Here is a 17,621-nt window from a genome sequence, read left to right on the forward strand (position 1 = left end):
GTACAGTAGATCGGACATTGTGAACACCTAATGGAACGCATCTTAAATATCAGCATAATCACAGAACTACTTCCATCGAATGTGCTCTACTGCGGTGATCTTAAGGTCATCAGTGTCGTATAGTCGAGTAGTTTTATCAAACAAATTTATTCACAAATAGAATTCACTTCCACTTTCCTACCGATTCTCTTGGTTGTATGATCGGCATTCTTCTATATATTTTTTATTTTTTTGTTAAAACAATGGCTGGCAATTCAGAAAGAACTTTTATTATGATCAAACCCGATGGCGTCCAAAGGGGTCTTGTTGGTAAGATAATAAAAAAATTTGAACAGAAAGGCTTCCGTCTAGTAGCAATGAAATTTTTATGGGTAAGTCACTTTTATTTTCTAATTAGAATAGCCGGCGTGGCGTGGCAAGGTCATTTCAATTTTTCTACTGAATATTGATTTATACTAAATTTAATGTTTCTACAAAGTGAATCAATAAAATAAAACATCAAATAAAAAGTAGTTAAATAATTTTTTATCGTGGGCAATAGTTTCTGAGATGAATAAGAAGATATTTATACAATACTTGAGATTTTTTTTAGTAAATCTTTAGATTATTTTATGTAAATTTATTTTATTTGTGAGTTTAGTGCATTTTCTGTATTATTTGGAAGTGTTTACAATTAGATTTATTTGACTGCCGTGCATTATATATTAAAGCTTCTAGAGTTGTTTTATAATTTATTTTTAACAAATTTGTTATTAATTTTTACGATTTCCGTGTAATTACGTAAGAATTGTCCACCAAAAACAATTTCATAACATTTTTCAACATTTAATCATCACATTCAATACTAGAAAGTATCGCGTCGTTCTTTCCAGCCTTCAGAAGAGCTTCTCCAAAAACATTATGCCGATCTATCAAGCAAACCATTTTTCCCTGGTCTAGTCAAGTATATGAGTTCTGGTCCAGTGGTACCAATGGTTTGGGAAGGTTTGGGGGTAGTCAAAACAGGTCGCGTCCTTCTTGGTGCAACTAACCCAGCCGACAGCGCCCCCGGTACCATCAGAGGGGATCTTTGCATTCAAGTTGGACGTAACATCTGCCACGGATCAGATTCCGTGGAATCCGCAAATAAAGAAATTAATTTGTGGTTCAACGAGAAGGAATTAGTACAGTGGACACCAGCTGCTAAAACTTGGGTGTACGAAGATTGATATTACATGTTTATTGATAAAATAAAAGGAAATATTTCTTAAATTTGGTTTTAATTCAATTCCCAACAATTTTACAGGCATAGAATCGTGATTTTGAAAAGAATAATACTAAAAAGACACGTTTCTGTATTATTAGATATATTGACAAGTGACATTGACGTTTGATCCTTGTCTGGGTATTATTAGTTTACAACCACAGTTATAGAGGGCGTCTAGTTTTTCTCTATGTTCTAACAAATGAATAAATGCATTTTCGATAAGTACGTTCCAATCTTGAACTAATTTGAGATTTAAAAATAAAAACCTAACCATAAACTATTCTGACGATTTGAATAAATTTTGGATCTTTAGACGTTCTGACTATTGTCGATTTTATAAATTCAGAATGTTGGACGTTCTGTATATGTTGGAACGAACCTGTTTTTATTTTATGATAAAATATTTATAATTAAGCATTATTGATAGTGAATTACCGTCAAAGGAAGTATTAAATTATTTATTTGATAAACGTATGTCTGTTATGTATTCTGATAGTTTTTCAAAATAATCTGATTGTTAATTCTGCTTTATCTATGATCAAACTACGACATTACAATACCTATTTGCAATGTAATTGTGTTTTAAACGATTCAGGAGTTGCTTTTTTGGACATAATATAATAATTAACGAATTTGTCTTTGCTTAAAATAATAATTTTTTATTAATGTTTTACTTTTTATTTTGTCTATGGACCGGACTGTCATCTCCATTTGCATTTCAATTGACATAATGCAAAAAAACAGCATGTTGAGTAATAAGACATAAAATTTTTGCCATGGATTTCGCTCGTAAGCAGTTAGAAAAATACGGTTGGTCTGAAGGTAAGTCAATAATTATTAGTTTCCATCGGGGATAAGTTGTTTAATTTTTAAGGTAAAGGTTTGGGTAAAAACGAAGATGGAATATCAGTGGCACTTAAACCAAAACTCAAATTCGATAACACAGGTGTAGGTCATAATGTAGGGGAACAATTCACGAATAATTGGTGGGAAAAAATATTTAATAACGCATCTGATAATATAGATATCGAAATTGATAATAAAGAAATTAGAATGAAGCTCAAGTCTCCTGATGCAGTAGAAATTACAACGAAGGGATATTCAGTTAGAGACTTCAAAAGGAATAGTAATTTGGAGTATGGTTCGTTTTTAAAAACTTCCAAATTATCGGGGAATAGTATGGAACACTACGAAGTTCCTAAATTAAATGAAAATAAAAACAGTTTCCAATCGCTTACGGATGAAGAATTATTTGCAGCTTGTGGTGGAAGAACGGCTCATAAAGGAGCTCGTCACGGTTTAAAATTGAGTAAGATTTTTACCCAAGCATAATTATTTTTTCGGATTATTTTTTGTTTCATAGGTGGAAAGTTATCTAGGATTGAAAAACAGGAAAAGTTACTATTAAAAAAAATGAAAAAAATTTCTCTATCAGATAGTAACCAAGAGAAAGTTTGTATGGAAAAAAAATTGAAGAAAATAAGAAAACAAAAAGAACAAAATCAAGAAAAGTATACGCCGATAGTGGAAGATAGTATGGAGAGTACTTCATCTAACGGACTCATTAAGAAGAAAAAACGAAAGAATGTGTCTTTCAGTGAGACCGTTACAGTAGCTCCGATTTATAACGTGGAAGTTGATACTAGTTTTGAAAGCGAAGGAGATTCAACAAGAGACTACAGGAATGAAACACAAACTGAAGCCGTTGCTAGCGGTTCAGATGAAGGTATATCCACAAAAATATAAATAAAACTCATTATTTGAAGGATTCTCTTATAGGTATAGAACAAGATATGAAAAATAACAACAACGAATACTCAGACAATCACAGGAGCTTCGAAGTTGGACAATTCAACATAAATGATCTCTCTAAAGCCGAACGGAAGAAATTGAAGAAGAAAAGGAAACTAGAAGCCAAACAGAATACTTCGACTGGTTTATTTTTACAAAAACTACATAGTGACGAATCAGATACCAAAAACCAAATGGACGGCTGTGATGAAGAAGAAAAATTCGTTAATATCAAAAAGAGGAAACATTCGGTGACAAAAATGGATCAACACGACAAACACAAGAAAAAGAAAAACAAGAGGAAGAAACAGAAGAAAATGGAAAATATATTATCCATTATGAGGTCGAATAGTACGCAAAAGATAAATTCCATAGTTGAATCGTTGAATACTTCATGTCGCATATCTGATAACGAATAATTCAGTTATTTCATATACAGTGTGTCGAATTTAAAGCAAAGATAATCCAAATTTGAATCTGTAAATATCCATTCTTGTATATCTTGACATAAAAACAATAGGGGGACCACTTTGATTTAAATAATGATGCAGTTTGATATACATCGGCTCCAAGCGAAAATTTCTTAGCCTTTTCTTTACGATTTACTTGAAAGTTCACAATAACGAATATAAAGTGTATTTATACGATTATTTTTTGTATTTGTGGTGTATTAAACATTAATGGGGACGATAAAACAAAATATTTAATATTGTAGTGGTGAAAAAATAATTTTTTTACGACTTATCAGAGGTTTACTAACAAATTTTTTTTCCTTGCAGCTCTTGAGAACACTATTTTCTATTCCTATGGCTATTTGCAGATAGGAAGCAAAAATATTCAGTATACTCAACTTGTTAGCTTTTTGAAACCAAAAAAGTTCCAAAGTATTAAAAAATATATAAACAAACAACAAAAATATTATTTTAATCATATTTTTTTGATATAATTAAAAAATTTCATATTTGCAATCGAATTGAAGCAGTATGAATCATTAAAAATCACTTTAAATCAAAAAAAAAGTTGTTTACCTCTTTTTAGTTGTAAAAAAAACTTATTTATTTTGATAAAAATCATTTTATCCCTCGATAAATACATATGGCGCTTTTATAAATCTTTTTTCATAAGATTCTCCCTTTAAAAATCCGTTTTAAGCATATTTTTGAATAAAATATATAAAGAAATGAACAGCATCCATGCTTATGAGTCGGTAGCACAATGCCAACTGAAGTTTGACTTTAATGGCCGAATGTGTAGTGCGAGAATTGCGCAGTCGCAGTGCATTATCGCTTTTCGATGTTTACGTGGCGTCTATACAGAGTGGGGAAAAAAACTACTCGCATAATTTTATTCGTGAAAAGTTTAATTAGATTTTTTTATAATGAAAATTTCAACAAAAATATTCTAAATTGTAAAGGTTAATAAATAGAATCATGTAAATTTGTTATTACAAAATTAGAAACTTCTTATTTTGGACAAAATTTTACTTGTAACTTATACAGGATGATTCAAAATTTTGACAACTTTGATTGAGAAAATATAAAAGTGATTTCAATACAATTGCTGGTTACATGACATAACCTCTTCTTCTCGCTTTATAATGATAAATTTCGAACGAATAACATGGAGATGTGTTCGTTTTAAATGCGACATACTGTATATCATACAATAACTGGAAAAAATAATAAAAAAAGTGCATTTAATATATTGTATTGGATGAAATTTTGCTCGTCTAGGGAATTTCAAAGTAAACACTTCAATCAACTTGATGAGCATATACAGGATGGCCCAATACAATTTTCTTTACACATAAATCCAGGAGATGTTTCGTCGGTTGTATTTCGAAGCAATTCGGTCAGAATTTTAGGTTATATTTATACTGAAAACTTAATACAGATCTCGGAAGGTTTCTAACAAAACTATTGTACCACAAGTCGTCGAAAGCTTTATTAATATCAACAAATGTGGCAGTGGAATGGTTATTGGTTGAATAATGAACGATTTCGACACTTATTGGTATCGATTGGATGTGATTATATCAGTTTGGTACATTTTGACGTACCGAACGTAGTCGAAAGCCTTTTGGACATCCATGAATTGGGAGAATGTGTTGTTTTCGTTTTGTTGTAAATTAATTTAACAAATGTAAATAGTATTGTAGTTATAGATTTTCTAATTACACGAAAAGTGTGAAAATTATTCAAGAATTCGTGTTGTGATTGAAGAATGCGTCATGTTTGGGTAATAAAATGTTCCCAGGACTTGATTTTTCGAAAAAAAAAAAATAATTTGGTACAATTCTTTTGTGCTTTGATAAAAAACTGTTTTCTTTGGTCCTTAATCAAGGACACAACATTTGTTTTCAGTACCGAGGATGAGGATTTTTTAAGGATCTCACTATATCGATTCGATTTTTTGTACAGTACCGGTTGAGGTTTTTTTTTTGAAATTGTCGATGATTTTGTTTAGTATTAGAAGAATGTTTTCAATGAAAATAATTATAAACGAATTTTCCTAGTTTATTTCCATTCTCAATATTCTAAATGTGATTATGTACAACTACATAAAAGTAAATTTGTAAAAAATGAATAAATAAAAGTGTTTTCTCGATATCTCCAACTTTATTGATAATAATCCTATTCATTATTCCCGAAACTATTAAAGTGAGAACTAAATACACAGCCTCGACGTGAGAAAGTGAGAGAGATATATTTGGGTTAAATCAGGCATTTTTTAGCGATTGTCCCAGACATAAGTACAAATTTATAGTACCTGCTCTGATCATCACAGAACGAAAATGTGTTGCCAATTTTCAATTTAAAATTTCTCTTCTACCATTACCTGAATAATATACGTCGTCGTTGTCGACTATTAAAATTTTTCGTGTATACAAAAATCTGTTATTTTCGTAACTATTTGAATTAAATTACGTTGTAGTACGTTAAAATTAAAGTTTTAAACAAAAATTATACATACTATAAAATATTTTTATGATTTCTTATTATTGAATTGTATATAACTTGAGAAATAAATGGAAAAACTTTACATCTTGGCAACGATGTAACACATATGTCATAACTAATTTTGTTACAGGAGTTGATAATTTGATATCGTTGAAAGGGATAATAGATAATTCTAGAAATTATTTATCATATACGTATAATGATATTCATATTGGCAACTGATTATATATAATTTTGTATATAATCTTTGGTGATTAATATAAAATGCAAATTGTCAATGTCAAGTCATATTTGGTTAAAGACCTTAGAACATAAAGTAGTACAACTTTTAGTTCTAAGGTAAAAATCGAAATAGGTCGAAATATCAATTTTAACCCTTGTGTTTAAATAATATTCTATCAAAAAAGGTCTAAACTCAATAAGATTTATCAAATAAACATGTAAAAAGGTCTAAGAAGTCAAAAAGAAATAAGTTAAGACCGATTAGCATTAGTACCTTAGTCCTTTCTAATATAAAAGAAGAAGAATGATCTTTATCCATAGAGATATTACTGTAATATCTCTATATCTTTAACACATAAATTTTCATTATACATAACATAATGCCGTATTACCTTAGCAGATAAGACCTTTCTATTTAAAAAAAGTGGAATGATTAAGAACCATATTTACTCCATCTTGTAGTTAGTAGTTAAATATCGTTGAAAGGGGTAAGAAGTGTTGAAAGAAATCATGATACATGCGCCATTTTAGAAATATCTATATAATCAGCTGTAAGTAGTTTTTTTTCGTGATAACAATTATTTATTATACGTTTATGCTGTGAAATCAATACAGGGGAATTAGGAAAAAATGTGGAAGGCAAATAAAATACTAAAATGCTGTTTTACTAATGTTTATTTAACTTTTTCAATTGACATCATATACATTTCAAATTAATAAAACTTTTTGATATATATCTAGATGTAGTTGTAACGAATATAAATTAAAATAACAGAAAGCTTTACATTTATCTTGAAGGTGGAAAACGCGACTCTGACAGACTTTTTTCTATATTGAAATTTCATTATACACTATATATAAAAAATAGTTCAGGATAGAATACTAAGAATATAATACAAGTTCTCTAAACATCGATACAAAGCTGTGATTATTTTTTTCAGTAAAATTTTTATTTTTAAATATATTTACTCACATTTTTTTAATACTCTATTCTACATAATAATATATTAATCGATCACCATAAAACTATTTCAAAATAATTATTTTTATTTCAATCACGATTAGACTAGTTAATTATTTTGAACTTATATCTGTTTTAGAAGACAATTGTATATTTTTTCCATCAATTTCATAATTTCAAATAGATACAGAGAAAGAAAACATTTTTTACAACTTATCTTTGGAATAACATAAAAATTGTTGCTTATCATCCATAATCTATCCGTTTCGTATGATCTCAAACCTCTATTAAATCCAGCAACATGCAGATTCTGATAAGTAGAGAACAGAACACATTTTCTCAATACATAACTCCAGAGAATTATATATGAGAGCATCTGTAGAAGACATTTGGCAGCTAGAGCCATTCTGCATCCCAAACATAATCCCGTAAGCAAGAAAAGGGGATACATCAAACCTTTGTATATGACAAACAAATGATCTCAAACATCCCGCATCCTAATCTTTCTAAAAGAGGTGGGATTAACAGATCTTTTACCATTCCTAGTGCCGTAGCAAGAAAATGATCTAAATCAAACTAGATCAATCAGCATCGATTGTTTTGCAGCTAGATCCCTTCCGCATCCAAAACTTTCTGAAGGAATGAGGTTAAGAGATCTTTAAGCATCCCTAGGGTTGCAGCAAGAAAAGGGGGCACATAGAACCTTTGTATATGACATACACAAGATCACAATCTAATTATATAGATCGGCATCAATTTTGTTGGAGCTAGAGCCATCCCGCATCCAAAATTTTCTAAAGGAATGGGATTAAGAGATCTTTAAGCATCATTAGTGCTGTGGACAAGAAAAGGGACACATAGAACCTTTTTATATGAGATACAAATGATCTCAAACAGTTTAGATCAATCGGCATTAATTTTTATACCACATTAAGGGAATGTGTAAATAAATGTTTAAAATTAAGTATAAACATTATTTAAATAGTTAAAAGGACAAGAAAAATACAATTAGCGAGTAGAGATACGTATTTATGTGGTGACTAAATCAATATGGGGTGGGAATTTCTTTTACTGTGGTTGTTTCCAATACATTGATGAAGTTTTTTTTCAGTTTTCGATAAAGAACAAAAAGAATAAGTAAAATTTTATCAATAAGGTAAATAAAACGTCAGTCTAATTCAAGATGTGAATTAAAGTGTTGATCATTCAAAATTTTTGCAATTTTTAGCAAATTTCTTCAAAACTTAACCATCATATCCGACATCCATTATTTTTGTTACTAAATTGAAAAATAGTTTTACAACCAACCAGAAAACATTGAAAGCAACAAAAATATATAAAATTAGAGAAAGAAAAACAATATTTCGACAAATTTTTGATAACAAATTCAAAAATTGAGAAGGAAACTAACTTTATATAAAAAAAATTGCGATTGTTACGTACCGGAAAACATTTCTGCAACTAACGGAACAATACATTCATTCTGGTATATTGAAAGTGACTTTTTTCATCTGATTCTAGCCGGCCAACGAGCCTAGATTGCTAAGGAAATGTTCGGGGGTGAGTATGTGTGACGAACCGATGATTACTTCCCAATTTTTCTGAGTGGCTGTTACTTCGTAAGCGCATCGAATCTCAGAAAAACATATACCCCCAACGACGAATACTATAATACGAGGAACGTTTTTAACGGCTTGTTGTCCCCTTTTTTCATGCCATTGTCCATATCGGGCACTGGAATAATGAAAAATTAACATTCGCAGTTGTTGAAACTCTAAATTTTACCTCGAAGGAGCTGGTTGATATCCTGTAGATTGTGCCCTGCCGCTCAAATAAGGGAAATGCTTTTGATCTAATTTGTCTTCAATACAATCCTCCATGATATCTTTAACCACTGGTGTCCATCGCGACATTTGGTACGTTTGTTCGGTAATTCTCTCTTTTCTTGGTACCGTGTATTGTTTTTTTCTTGGTCCACCCTGTAAATCAACATTGAAATCGAGAATTGGAGTTATTAATCCAAGTAATTCATATTTTATCTCTAAAAACGTTTGTAAAGTTTTGGAAAACAATAGCTTAACGAATAAATTAAATTTTCAGTCTAGTAAATAAATATTTATGTTTCGTTTTACAATAATGTGAAACGTTGATAAAATATTCACAATTTTTAATAAGTTTTAGTTACTGAATAAACGGTTTATCATAATAAGTAAATAATTAGGTTATATCAAACTGTCAGTCACTATGAACTACTGGTAGGTCAAATGATCATTCTTCTTTTTTATCCCTCTTACTTCAATCAATTATTTATCTATGATGATGAATTTATCGATATATATATAAAATCGATTTGTATTAGGATAAACTATGTCTAATTCTACTTTCGATTTTTCTGAATACTAGTTGATTGAATGTTATAAAGAAGTTGATATTCGAGATAATGTAATCGATTACTGTCATCGCTAAATGACAGTGAAGAGAATTAAAACAAAATATAAACAACATAATGGAAAAATTGGAAGAAACAATAATGAAAAGTCGAAAATGGTAATAGTAATGTAGAAATCCTTACAATTCAAATAGACAAATAGACAAATATAGTGAAAACAAGGAGTTATAAATATTTAGATGGAAAATGAAAGTAAGTGGAAACCAAGGTGGTAGTTAAAGTAGATCATTTTTAAAGTAAAAACTCATTAGAAAAATTCTCAAAATATACATAATCATTTTAATATTCACGTAATAAGTGATTGAAATAATTAAATAAATTGTCAATATCAAGTTATACCTAATAATTTTGTTGTAATGGCGTTATTATTACTAGCGAATTGAACACATTCTATTCGATAACAAAAAAATTCATGAAAATCCCGTATATATACAGTAGAATCACTCACATCGTTAATTACGTTGACGCCAAGCAACTGAAGATTTGCGATTGTTTGTTTGTCTTTGATTTGGGCATGGGTCGCTAATTTTGATAAATTCTCTTCCGTTATACCATTTTTGGTCATGGCGTACAGAGCTATGATGCGCATTTTATCGTATTCGTTCGTTATTTTCGGATCCAACAGGATCGGAACGATGTTACGCATATGATCTTTTATTTTTTCACCTTCTGCGTCTGTACCCATAGCCAAGTCCTAAAAATAATCGAAACTCCTATTACCCTAACATTTAATTACGATTAAAAACGATTATATTATATTGTAAGACAAAAATTTGGGACCAAATTATTTTTATTACGATTAGTCATTAATAGATCCATAATTACGAAGTAAAAATTATTTTTTAATAAAAAAACTGCCTTTAATTTGAATAATAAATGTTATTTTTCAATTAATAAAAGATTTGTAAAGAACTTTGTTTTGTTTTATTACCTAACCTCTTTTAGAAACATCGGATTGTATATCAACGACGAAAAATAATCACATTTATGATCTAATTAATAAATTCACATAATTACGTTGGATAATTAAATTATACACATCAATATCACTACCAGAAGAATTTTAAAAACAAAACACGAAAAATATCACAATAAACAGCTTCCATTATTTTGTTATGACAGTTGAGTTAAGTTATGCCAACTTAAATAAGCTAAATTTTCTAAATATGTCTAACGAACTTACAGTCCTATTAATTCGATGATATTAGAGTTACGTTCGGTAACGTTGTTCGCGGAACAATTTGTATAAGGTGATCATGGTAATTGCCGAATTGACGTCGGCTGGTCAGAACAGTATATAGTGAAATGTGGAGTCTTATGGAAGTACACAAATTGTTTTTTTAAACGATTTTGAGAGCACTCTAACAAGATTAGGATCATAGAAATATTATTCAGTGTTCAAAAAAGTATATAACCGAAAGTGGATTGTCGAACGATACCGAACTGTCAGAGTTATCAAATGCACATACCTAAACGCAGTAAATAAAATATTAAAACCGATAAGTAGGTCAATATATACGAGGGTATATTGATATTTATAATTTTTATTTTAAATTCTGATTATACGATGTTGTTTTGGGGTTGAGTCGATTTTTTTGGATATTTCTAGATACAAAAACAGAAAAAAAAAATAAAAAATTGTTATTATTGTTATCAATTTGAAATAAACATACCTGTTCGACTTTGCAAAGTTTATCGACGTATCCTTGGTAGGATTTCATGCAGTCTTCGGCCAGATGTAAGTGAGTGGAATACTTGGACAATTCTTTCTGATACTGCGGCATCTTTTTGATCATGGCGGATAAATCTTTCAACGATTGTTTATCGCTTTGAGTCATACGTTTCGAATCTGTGAACTTCTTCAGATTCTTCGTTACGTTTTGGGACACGACGGCGATGTGTTGATGACGTAATTCCACCCAAAGTTCGTCGTTTTCGTCCAACAGAACTTCTTTCAACACCCCAGCCGATGCTTCGTATCTAAACAAAAAATAAATTAAAAGGAAAAAAATTTTATCCAATTTTTTTTTTTCGAATCTCACTTGTACACGTCATTTTCTATGGACAAAAGATCGTAGGCCATGGCTTGGAAAGTGAGTTCGTGAAGCAAAGGGGACACGCAGTCAAAACCGCGATCGAGAATCAGCAGTTGGGACCTCGCCTTTTCCGGCCCTTCGCCCATCGTCGGTTCGTCGGCTTTGTAAGCGTCCAATTTCTGTTGAATCAATTGCGCCAACTCAACGTTCCTCTCCCAATCACTGTATCAACGAAAACAAAACATTTTTACGACATCGGCAACACCGCAAACCATCCGACAACACTGTAGTCGCTACCCGCCTTTCGTTTATCACATTTTCTCGTCTAAATTTGACGTTCCATTTGACATCTGTCAAATTTTTATAACCAATAAAAAAAGCGAGTATTTCGACAACGTTGCCAGATTTAAGTGGAGATTGAGGATACATGAAACAATGAGGTTATGTACGTGATACGTTAAAATTTGATTAAAACGTTATTTCGTTAACGATTTAAGTACCTTCTGTATCTAACGTGGGGGTACTCTCCCAATGTAGCACATAAAGTTGCGATTTGTTCCGCCATTCTTTCCATATTGGCGTTTCTAGCAGCGGCGAATGTCGGATCATAACTGCATTGAAAGGTGTCTGGGGAATCTAGTGAAAATACCTAAAGAAACGCGTATTTATATACTTTGATTGATTAGTTTCCGAAAAAACTGAAATTTAATTGCACATAAACAAAAACAAATAACTTTTATTCGATTACTATATAATATTAGTTAAATAATAAAGCTAAATATGAAATAATAAGCTCCAACACTACGAGAAAGCTTTATAAGAAAAAGTGCCGGCAAAATATCTTTAATAGAATATTAAAACGAGTCAAATTCAGTTCTGGATTACGTATTAAACATTTTATTACGATTTATATCACGTGATCTGGCACGGTATGTTCCTAAAGTTGGGTATATCTAAAAATAAATTAGATCTATGGCGTCGATTCGCGTGAACGTTCCAAGCAATCCGATAACAAACACGAACTACACCCGAACTGCTCAGTTCACGAAACGAACATTTCATATAGTTACTGTTGAATATATGTCAAGCTATAGCACCATTTTGGATTCTATGTCAAAGAAATATGACGCTTGACCTTCATACTAATTACTAATATTTTGTTATCAAATTTCAAACGTAATTGATTTTGTTATTTATTTTGTATTAGTTTTATTTTTATTCAAATTATGCATGAAAACAAAATAACCTAAACAAAGTCTGTTTTTTTTTCTAAGCAATAGTTTCCATCGAGTCTAATAAAAAAAAATATTCATTTAACTTGAAATATATTCATTTTATAGAGATGGGTTCCGTCACGATATCAAGTAACGCTTTAAATTTTATATTTTTAGTAATAAAACTACTAAATACGTTTTTTTTTCCACTTTCGAGTTTATTTATAATGTTTTAAGATTTCACGTTATCATATTCTAGGATCTACTAACCTCAAAAAGTCAAATTCTTCTTTTTCTTTCGACTACAGAATTATAGTTAATAAGAGAAGCATTACACTAAGTAAAAAATTGAAACTCATAACACTAAGTAATCAAAATATCGATTTTTTTCACTATAAATACATTCAACTACAGTAACGGTTTACGTATCGATATATTTATATTTCTTTCCCATCTCTATATCTCTCCAGATGTTAAATTTCGCTAGACGTTCCGATTGCCACGCGCTCGTTCGATTTCGGGTGGTTTCGGTAGTATTAAAGTTTATATAAATATCACAGCATTATTTACAGGTTAGTATAATGTTTGTTGTCGTGGGAGTCGTATCAAGTGAAGTTCAGATTTTGAAAAAATTTTAACGATATTATACAATGAAATCTGTATTGAATGGCGTATACAGGGTATTTCAATTGTTTCATAAGTCAGTGGATACCTATTGTGAAATAGGTCGGAATAATTAGTTAAGAGACATTTTGCTGACACTTTTTTCACGTAACACACACCTGAGACTCATACGGCAAAAAGGCAATGTTGATTTCCTTCAGAGTTTTAATTTTCCTAGCTGCACATGACTTGCACAGCTCATTGAACAGCTCTTCAGGACAAACTACCACACAAAATAATTATGTACATATATAAAATATACAGTGTGATACAATAATATATGTATTGGATTTTGGAACCGACGAAAATTATATGAAATTAGATTTCACGGAAGGGGAAATGATCAGAAGTTTTTTTTTTTTCGAAAATTTCGTATTTTAATTAGAAATAAAAAATTTAAAGTAAGGACCGGACCAACAATGCAATTTATTAGTCAGTCCTTTATCCTTTAAGGATGTAATACCAATATTAATTGATTTAAGAAAAAAATAATGGATAATAAATTTTATACAAACATATCATGAATAAATACGAACTCTGGCAACGTCGCGAAGACGAGTCTCGTTGGAAGTAATCACCATAGCAACAACGAATTTCATTTGTATTTATAGTAATATAGAAGATTTTAAAATAATTTTTCATTTTGACACAAAATATCAAGTCGTTAAGGAATTTGACATTTCTATTTATTTGGAATAACTGACAATGATGCCAACTTGGGGATTTTTATCCAAATACGAAATTTAATTAAAAAAAAATGTATTTTTTCAAGTTTACACTTCTAATTACGAGTATCATGTCTAAAATAACCGACTAGAAACGAAAACTTAATGAAATCACCAAATAACCTTGACTTAACCCCTCTAGAGTTTCATCTACCACCAAAACTTACAAATTTTCTTAACTTATTAAATATCCCTCGTATATTTCTCATAAAAAAGAATTGGAATTTACGATAATTTCATAATTTGTTTAGGGAAAAACAATTCAACCAATTGGCATTACTGACTGACAGGTCAATACCCCGATAAATTAAGATATTTAAACAACGCGTTGTTGCCAGATTTTTTCTAAAGCGAATAAAAATTTTTTTTGCAAAATTGATTCATATATATTGATATACATCCTTAAAACATATTATATTATCCTTTTTTAACTTTTTTTTATACGCTATATTAATCTAATGTACAAAATTAGTGTTTATTTACCGAAAACAGTAATTTTAGAACGTGATTTGGATAATACCAAAAATTATTTCACATATACGAAAAAGTAAAACAACTTAACCTCAAAACATTTATTTTGATTCGATTTAGGCAATAATAATAAGTTGTATGATAAATTGTTTAAAAATATTAAAACAAAGTGACTAAAACTTGCTTGGAAAATGATAAATATTGAAAAGAATTGGTTTTATTGATATTTTTTTTGAAAACTATGTTCTTTCTTGATAAATAACCCTCGTATAACTCTTAACACAAGATTTCGTAGATTGTTTAGGGAAAAAAAAAATTAATCAGTTGGCATCACTGACTGTCATAGGTCAATACCCTGATAAATCAAGATAGTTGTTGCCAAATTTTGTTTGTTTGTTACTGTTGATTTATATGACTCATTTTACTTCGAGATTATTATAAATGAAATATTTTTTTCTAAAATTGATCCAGATATATTGACATACATCCTTAAAACATATTATATCATCGTTTTTTATCATTTTTATATGTTTCATTAGTATGAAATACTAAATTAGTGTTTATATTAAAGAAAATCAATTTTCTCGCGTAATTTATAAGAATTTATACGATTTAAGGTAAGTAAATGCATAATTGTTATAGAACTCCAATGAATAATACAAAAATTATTTCATATATATACAAAATAAAAAATTTGTGACAACTTAACCTCAAAAAATTCAATTCGATTCGATCTATGTTCAATAATGAGTTAATAAGAAAAATTGTTAAAAAATATTAAAAGAATAAGTATTTTTAAGTTTAATAGCAAACTATTAATTTACCCCTAGTGAAACAAGGGTTGAGAAGTTTGTTTTATTCCCAACTTTGATATTAGGGAAAAGTGACGTTGCTAACGCTGCGTTTTGTTAAATACTGACAAAAATTCATCAAATTTGATACAAAAATAACCAAAAACCTTTGAATCAAATCCTAATTTAGTTCATGAAAAACATTCGGGCGAGAAAAACTAAAACCAATCCACCAATTTGATTTCCCCATGTATAAGCTGTTAGTAATATTAGAAAACAAATATACAAGTTGCACAATTAGTAAGAATTATCGACAATCAACAAAGATGGAGGATATTAAGGTAAAAATTAATTAATTCCACCTTTGTTTATAAAGCGAACCATCACAATTAGGTTAAACGGCGTTCAATACCTGAGATTCAGTCGGAATGAATGCAATGTTGATTTCTTTTAAAGTCTTTATATATTTCGCTACCGAATGATGAGATAATTCGTTAAATAATTCGTCGGGGCATGCTGGAGAAAACAAAAATTCAAAAATCAAAATACGATTCGATTCGTGCGATATACGGCAAGTGGAAAAGTGAAAAAATTCAATACCTTCAGTGAAAAATACGTGTGCCGCCTTGTACATCTGTCTAGGAGGTTCGAAATCGTTCATGAGGGCATGAATAGACTTCTCCGAAGGGGTGATCAAATACACGGCTTCCATAGTCATAAGCGGTTCCCTTTTTTTCATTATATCTTCTACCACTAAAAATATTAGCGATATTTATCGCAGTCGTGTGTTACAGGGGTTAATCTTACATGTTATTCCTTCCGCAGAAATATCATGCATTTTACAACAAGCAGAAACCATTCTCATAGCGAGTTGGTCCACGACGAGTATTCTCCACTCGACTCCGTGAGGCTGTTGAACAGTCGCAGGACCGTTCTTTTTTATTGCCTTATACTTAATCACCTCATTCATTATCTCTAAAAGTTAAGTGTAATTTACGTAAATCCCTCGTAAACTTGTAAAATCTCAACAGTCTAAAGTGTAATTAACGTAAATCCCTGGTAAACTTTAAAACTAATATTTTTAATAAAAAAGTACGATTATTAATATAAAACATTATTATTAATTATAATATGTGATATTATAAAGTAGTAAATATAAAAATCCATAGTCGTTAATTAAACGAAATGAGTAATGAAAATGATTGATCGGCTACCGCCTACTGTCAAAATAGGAAAAAATATTTAATTTCATGTACTCACTTTGTCCCACTAAAGCTTTTAGAGCCATTTCGAGTTATATAATTCAATTCTTCAATAATTAATTTATATAAATATATGGAAACACTTTTAATACCAACAATAACATAAATGACTATTTGTCATAGGTAATGATATTTATCAATGCGCAAACTCAATTTATAATAACTTGATTGAAAATTGTTACATCTCTCTTTTCTGTCAATCTACTGCGGTGGTGAACGAACGAAGCGTTTCTATTGGTGGAAATATTTAAAAATACTTCGGCGGTAAATGCGCGACCAATAGCGGCATTTTCTATTGAATCACTTGTATTGTTGTCCTATCTAAGGACGCACTGGCCTAATTTAAACAAAATCAATAAATTATTATATTGACGAGGTTAACAAAAGAATTAATCATTTAATGATATTATGACGACAAATCCATAATTGTAAACAAAATTCATATATTAACGTCATTTATCATCAATATATTATGACAGTTGACTTATTTACATTAAATTCAAAATAATTATTTTGTATGAATAGTTTTTCTATTAGTTTTAGATCTAAAACATAATTGTTTATAATTTTGTTTCTTCTACTTCATTAATACAGCATTATACAAATTAATATGAAATGTTTAATATTGAATGTTTTATCTATGGTTTATACAGCATTAATGACATAAAACATTATAATTAAACTAGAGACTATAAAAGTTTTTGTTCCGTGTAAATGTTTGATATATATATTTTAAAACACAAAAAGAACTTTCATTATTCATCTATTATTATTATTATTGTTAAATTCAGTTATTGATACTGATCCACACCTGATTTTTGTTTGTTTAT

At 29.7% G+C, this 17,621-nt stretch overlaps 3 protein-coding genes across 4 annotated transcripts; 2 read left to right on the top strand and 1 right to left on the bottom strand.

The window, feature by feature from the left end:
- Positions 1-94: 94 nt before the first annotated feature.
- On the top strand, positions 95-1,240 carry LOC130445000 (nucleoside diphosphate kinase). Its single transcript, XM_056780439.1, has 2 exons — positions 95-371; positions 873-1,240. The coding sequence occupies exons 1-2, from the start codon at positions 198-200 to the stop codon at positions 1,206-1,208; spliced, it is 510 nt and encodes a 169-aa protein (XP_056636417.1). The 5' UTR covers positions 95-197; the 3' UTR covers positions 1,209-1,240.
- Positions 1,241-1,925: 685 nt separating this feature from the next.
- LOC130445406 (G patch domain-containing protein 4) lies at positions 1,926-5,644 on the top strand. The gene is made up of 4 exons (XM_056781005.1): positions 1,926-2,068; positions 2,121-2,555; positions 2,610-2,972; positions 3,026-5,644. Exons 1-4 carry the CDS (start codon positions 2,023-2,025, stop codon positions 3,454-3,456), a joined length of 1,275 nt encoding a protein of 424 aa, XP_056636983.1. The 5' UTR covers positions 1,926-2,022; the 3' UTR covers positions 3,457-5,644.
- Positions 5,645-6,857: 1,213 nt separating this feature from the next.
- Positions 6,858-16,954, bottom strand: LOC130445369 (protein ROP). 2 transcript variants are annotated; one of them, XM_056780958.1, is made up of 10 exons: positions 16,790-16,954; positions 16,337-16,504; positions 16,130-16,282; positions 13,662-13,765; positions 12,166-12,314; positions 11,672-11,887; positions 11,303-11,609; positions 10,078-10,323; positions 8,966-9,159; positions 6,858-8,914 (listed from the first exon to the last, which is right to left on the bottom strand). In XM_056780958.1, the coding sequence occupies exons 1-10, from the start codon at positions 16,815-16,817 to the stop codon at positions 8,698-8,700; spliced, it is 1,782 nt and encodes a 593-aa protein (XP_056636936.1). In that variant the 5' UTR covers positions 16,818-16,954; the 3' UTR covers positions 6,858-8,697. The 2 variants fall into 2 exon arrangements, with proteins under 2 accessions (XP_056636936.1, XP_056636935.1); XM_056780957.1 differs by lacking the exon at positions 13,662-13,765 and adding an exon at positions 15,942-16,045.
- Positions 16,955-17,621: the final 667 nt, after the last annotated feature.

Source organism: Diorhabda sublineata, chromosome 6, assembly GCF_026230105.1.
Source record: "Diorhabda sublineata isolate icDioSubl1.1 chromosome 6, icDioSubl1.1, whole genome shotgun sequence".
Taxonomy (NCBI): Eukaryota; Metazoa; Arthropoda; class Insecta; order Coleoptera; family Chrysomelidae; genus Diorhabda; species Diorhabda sublineata.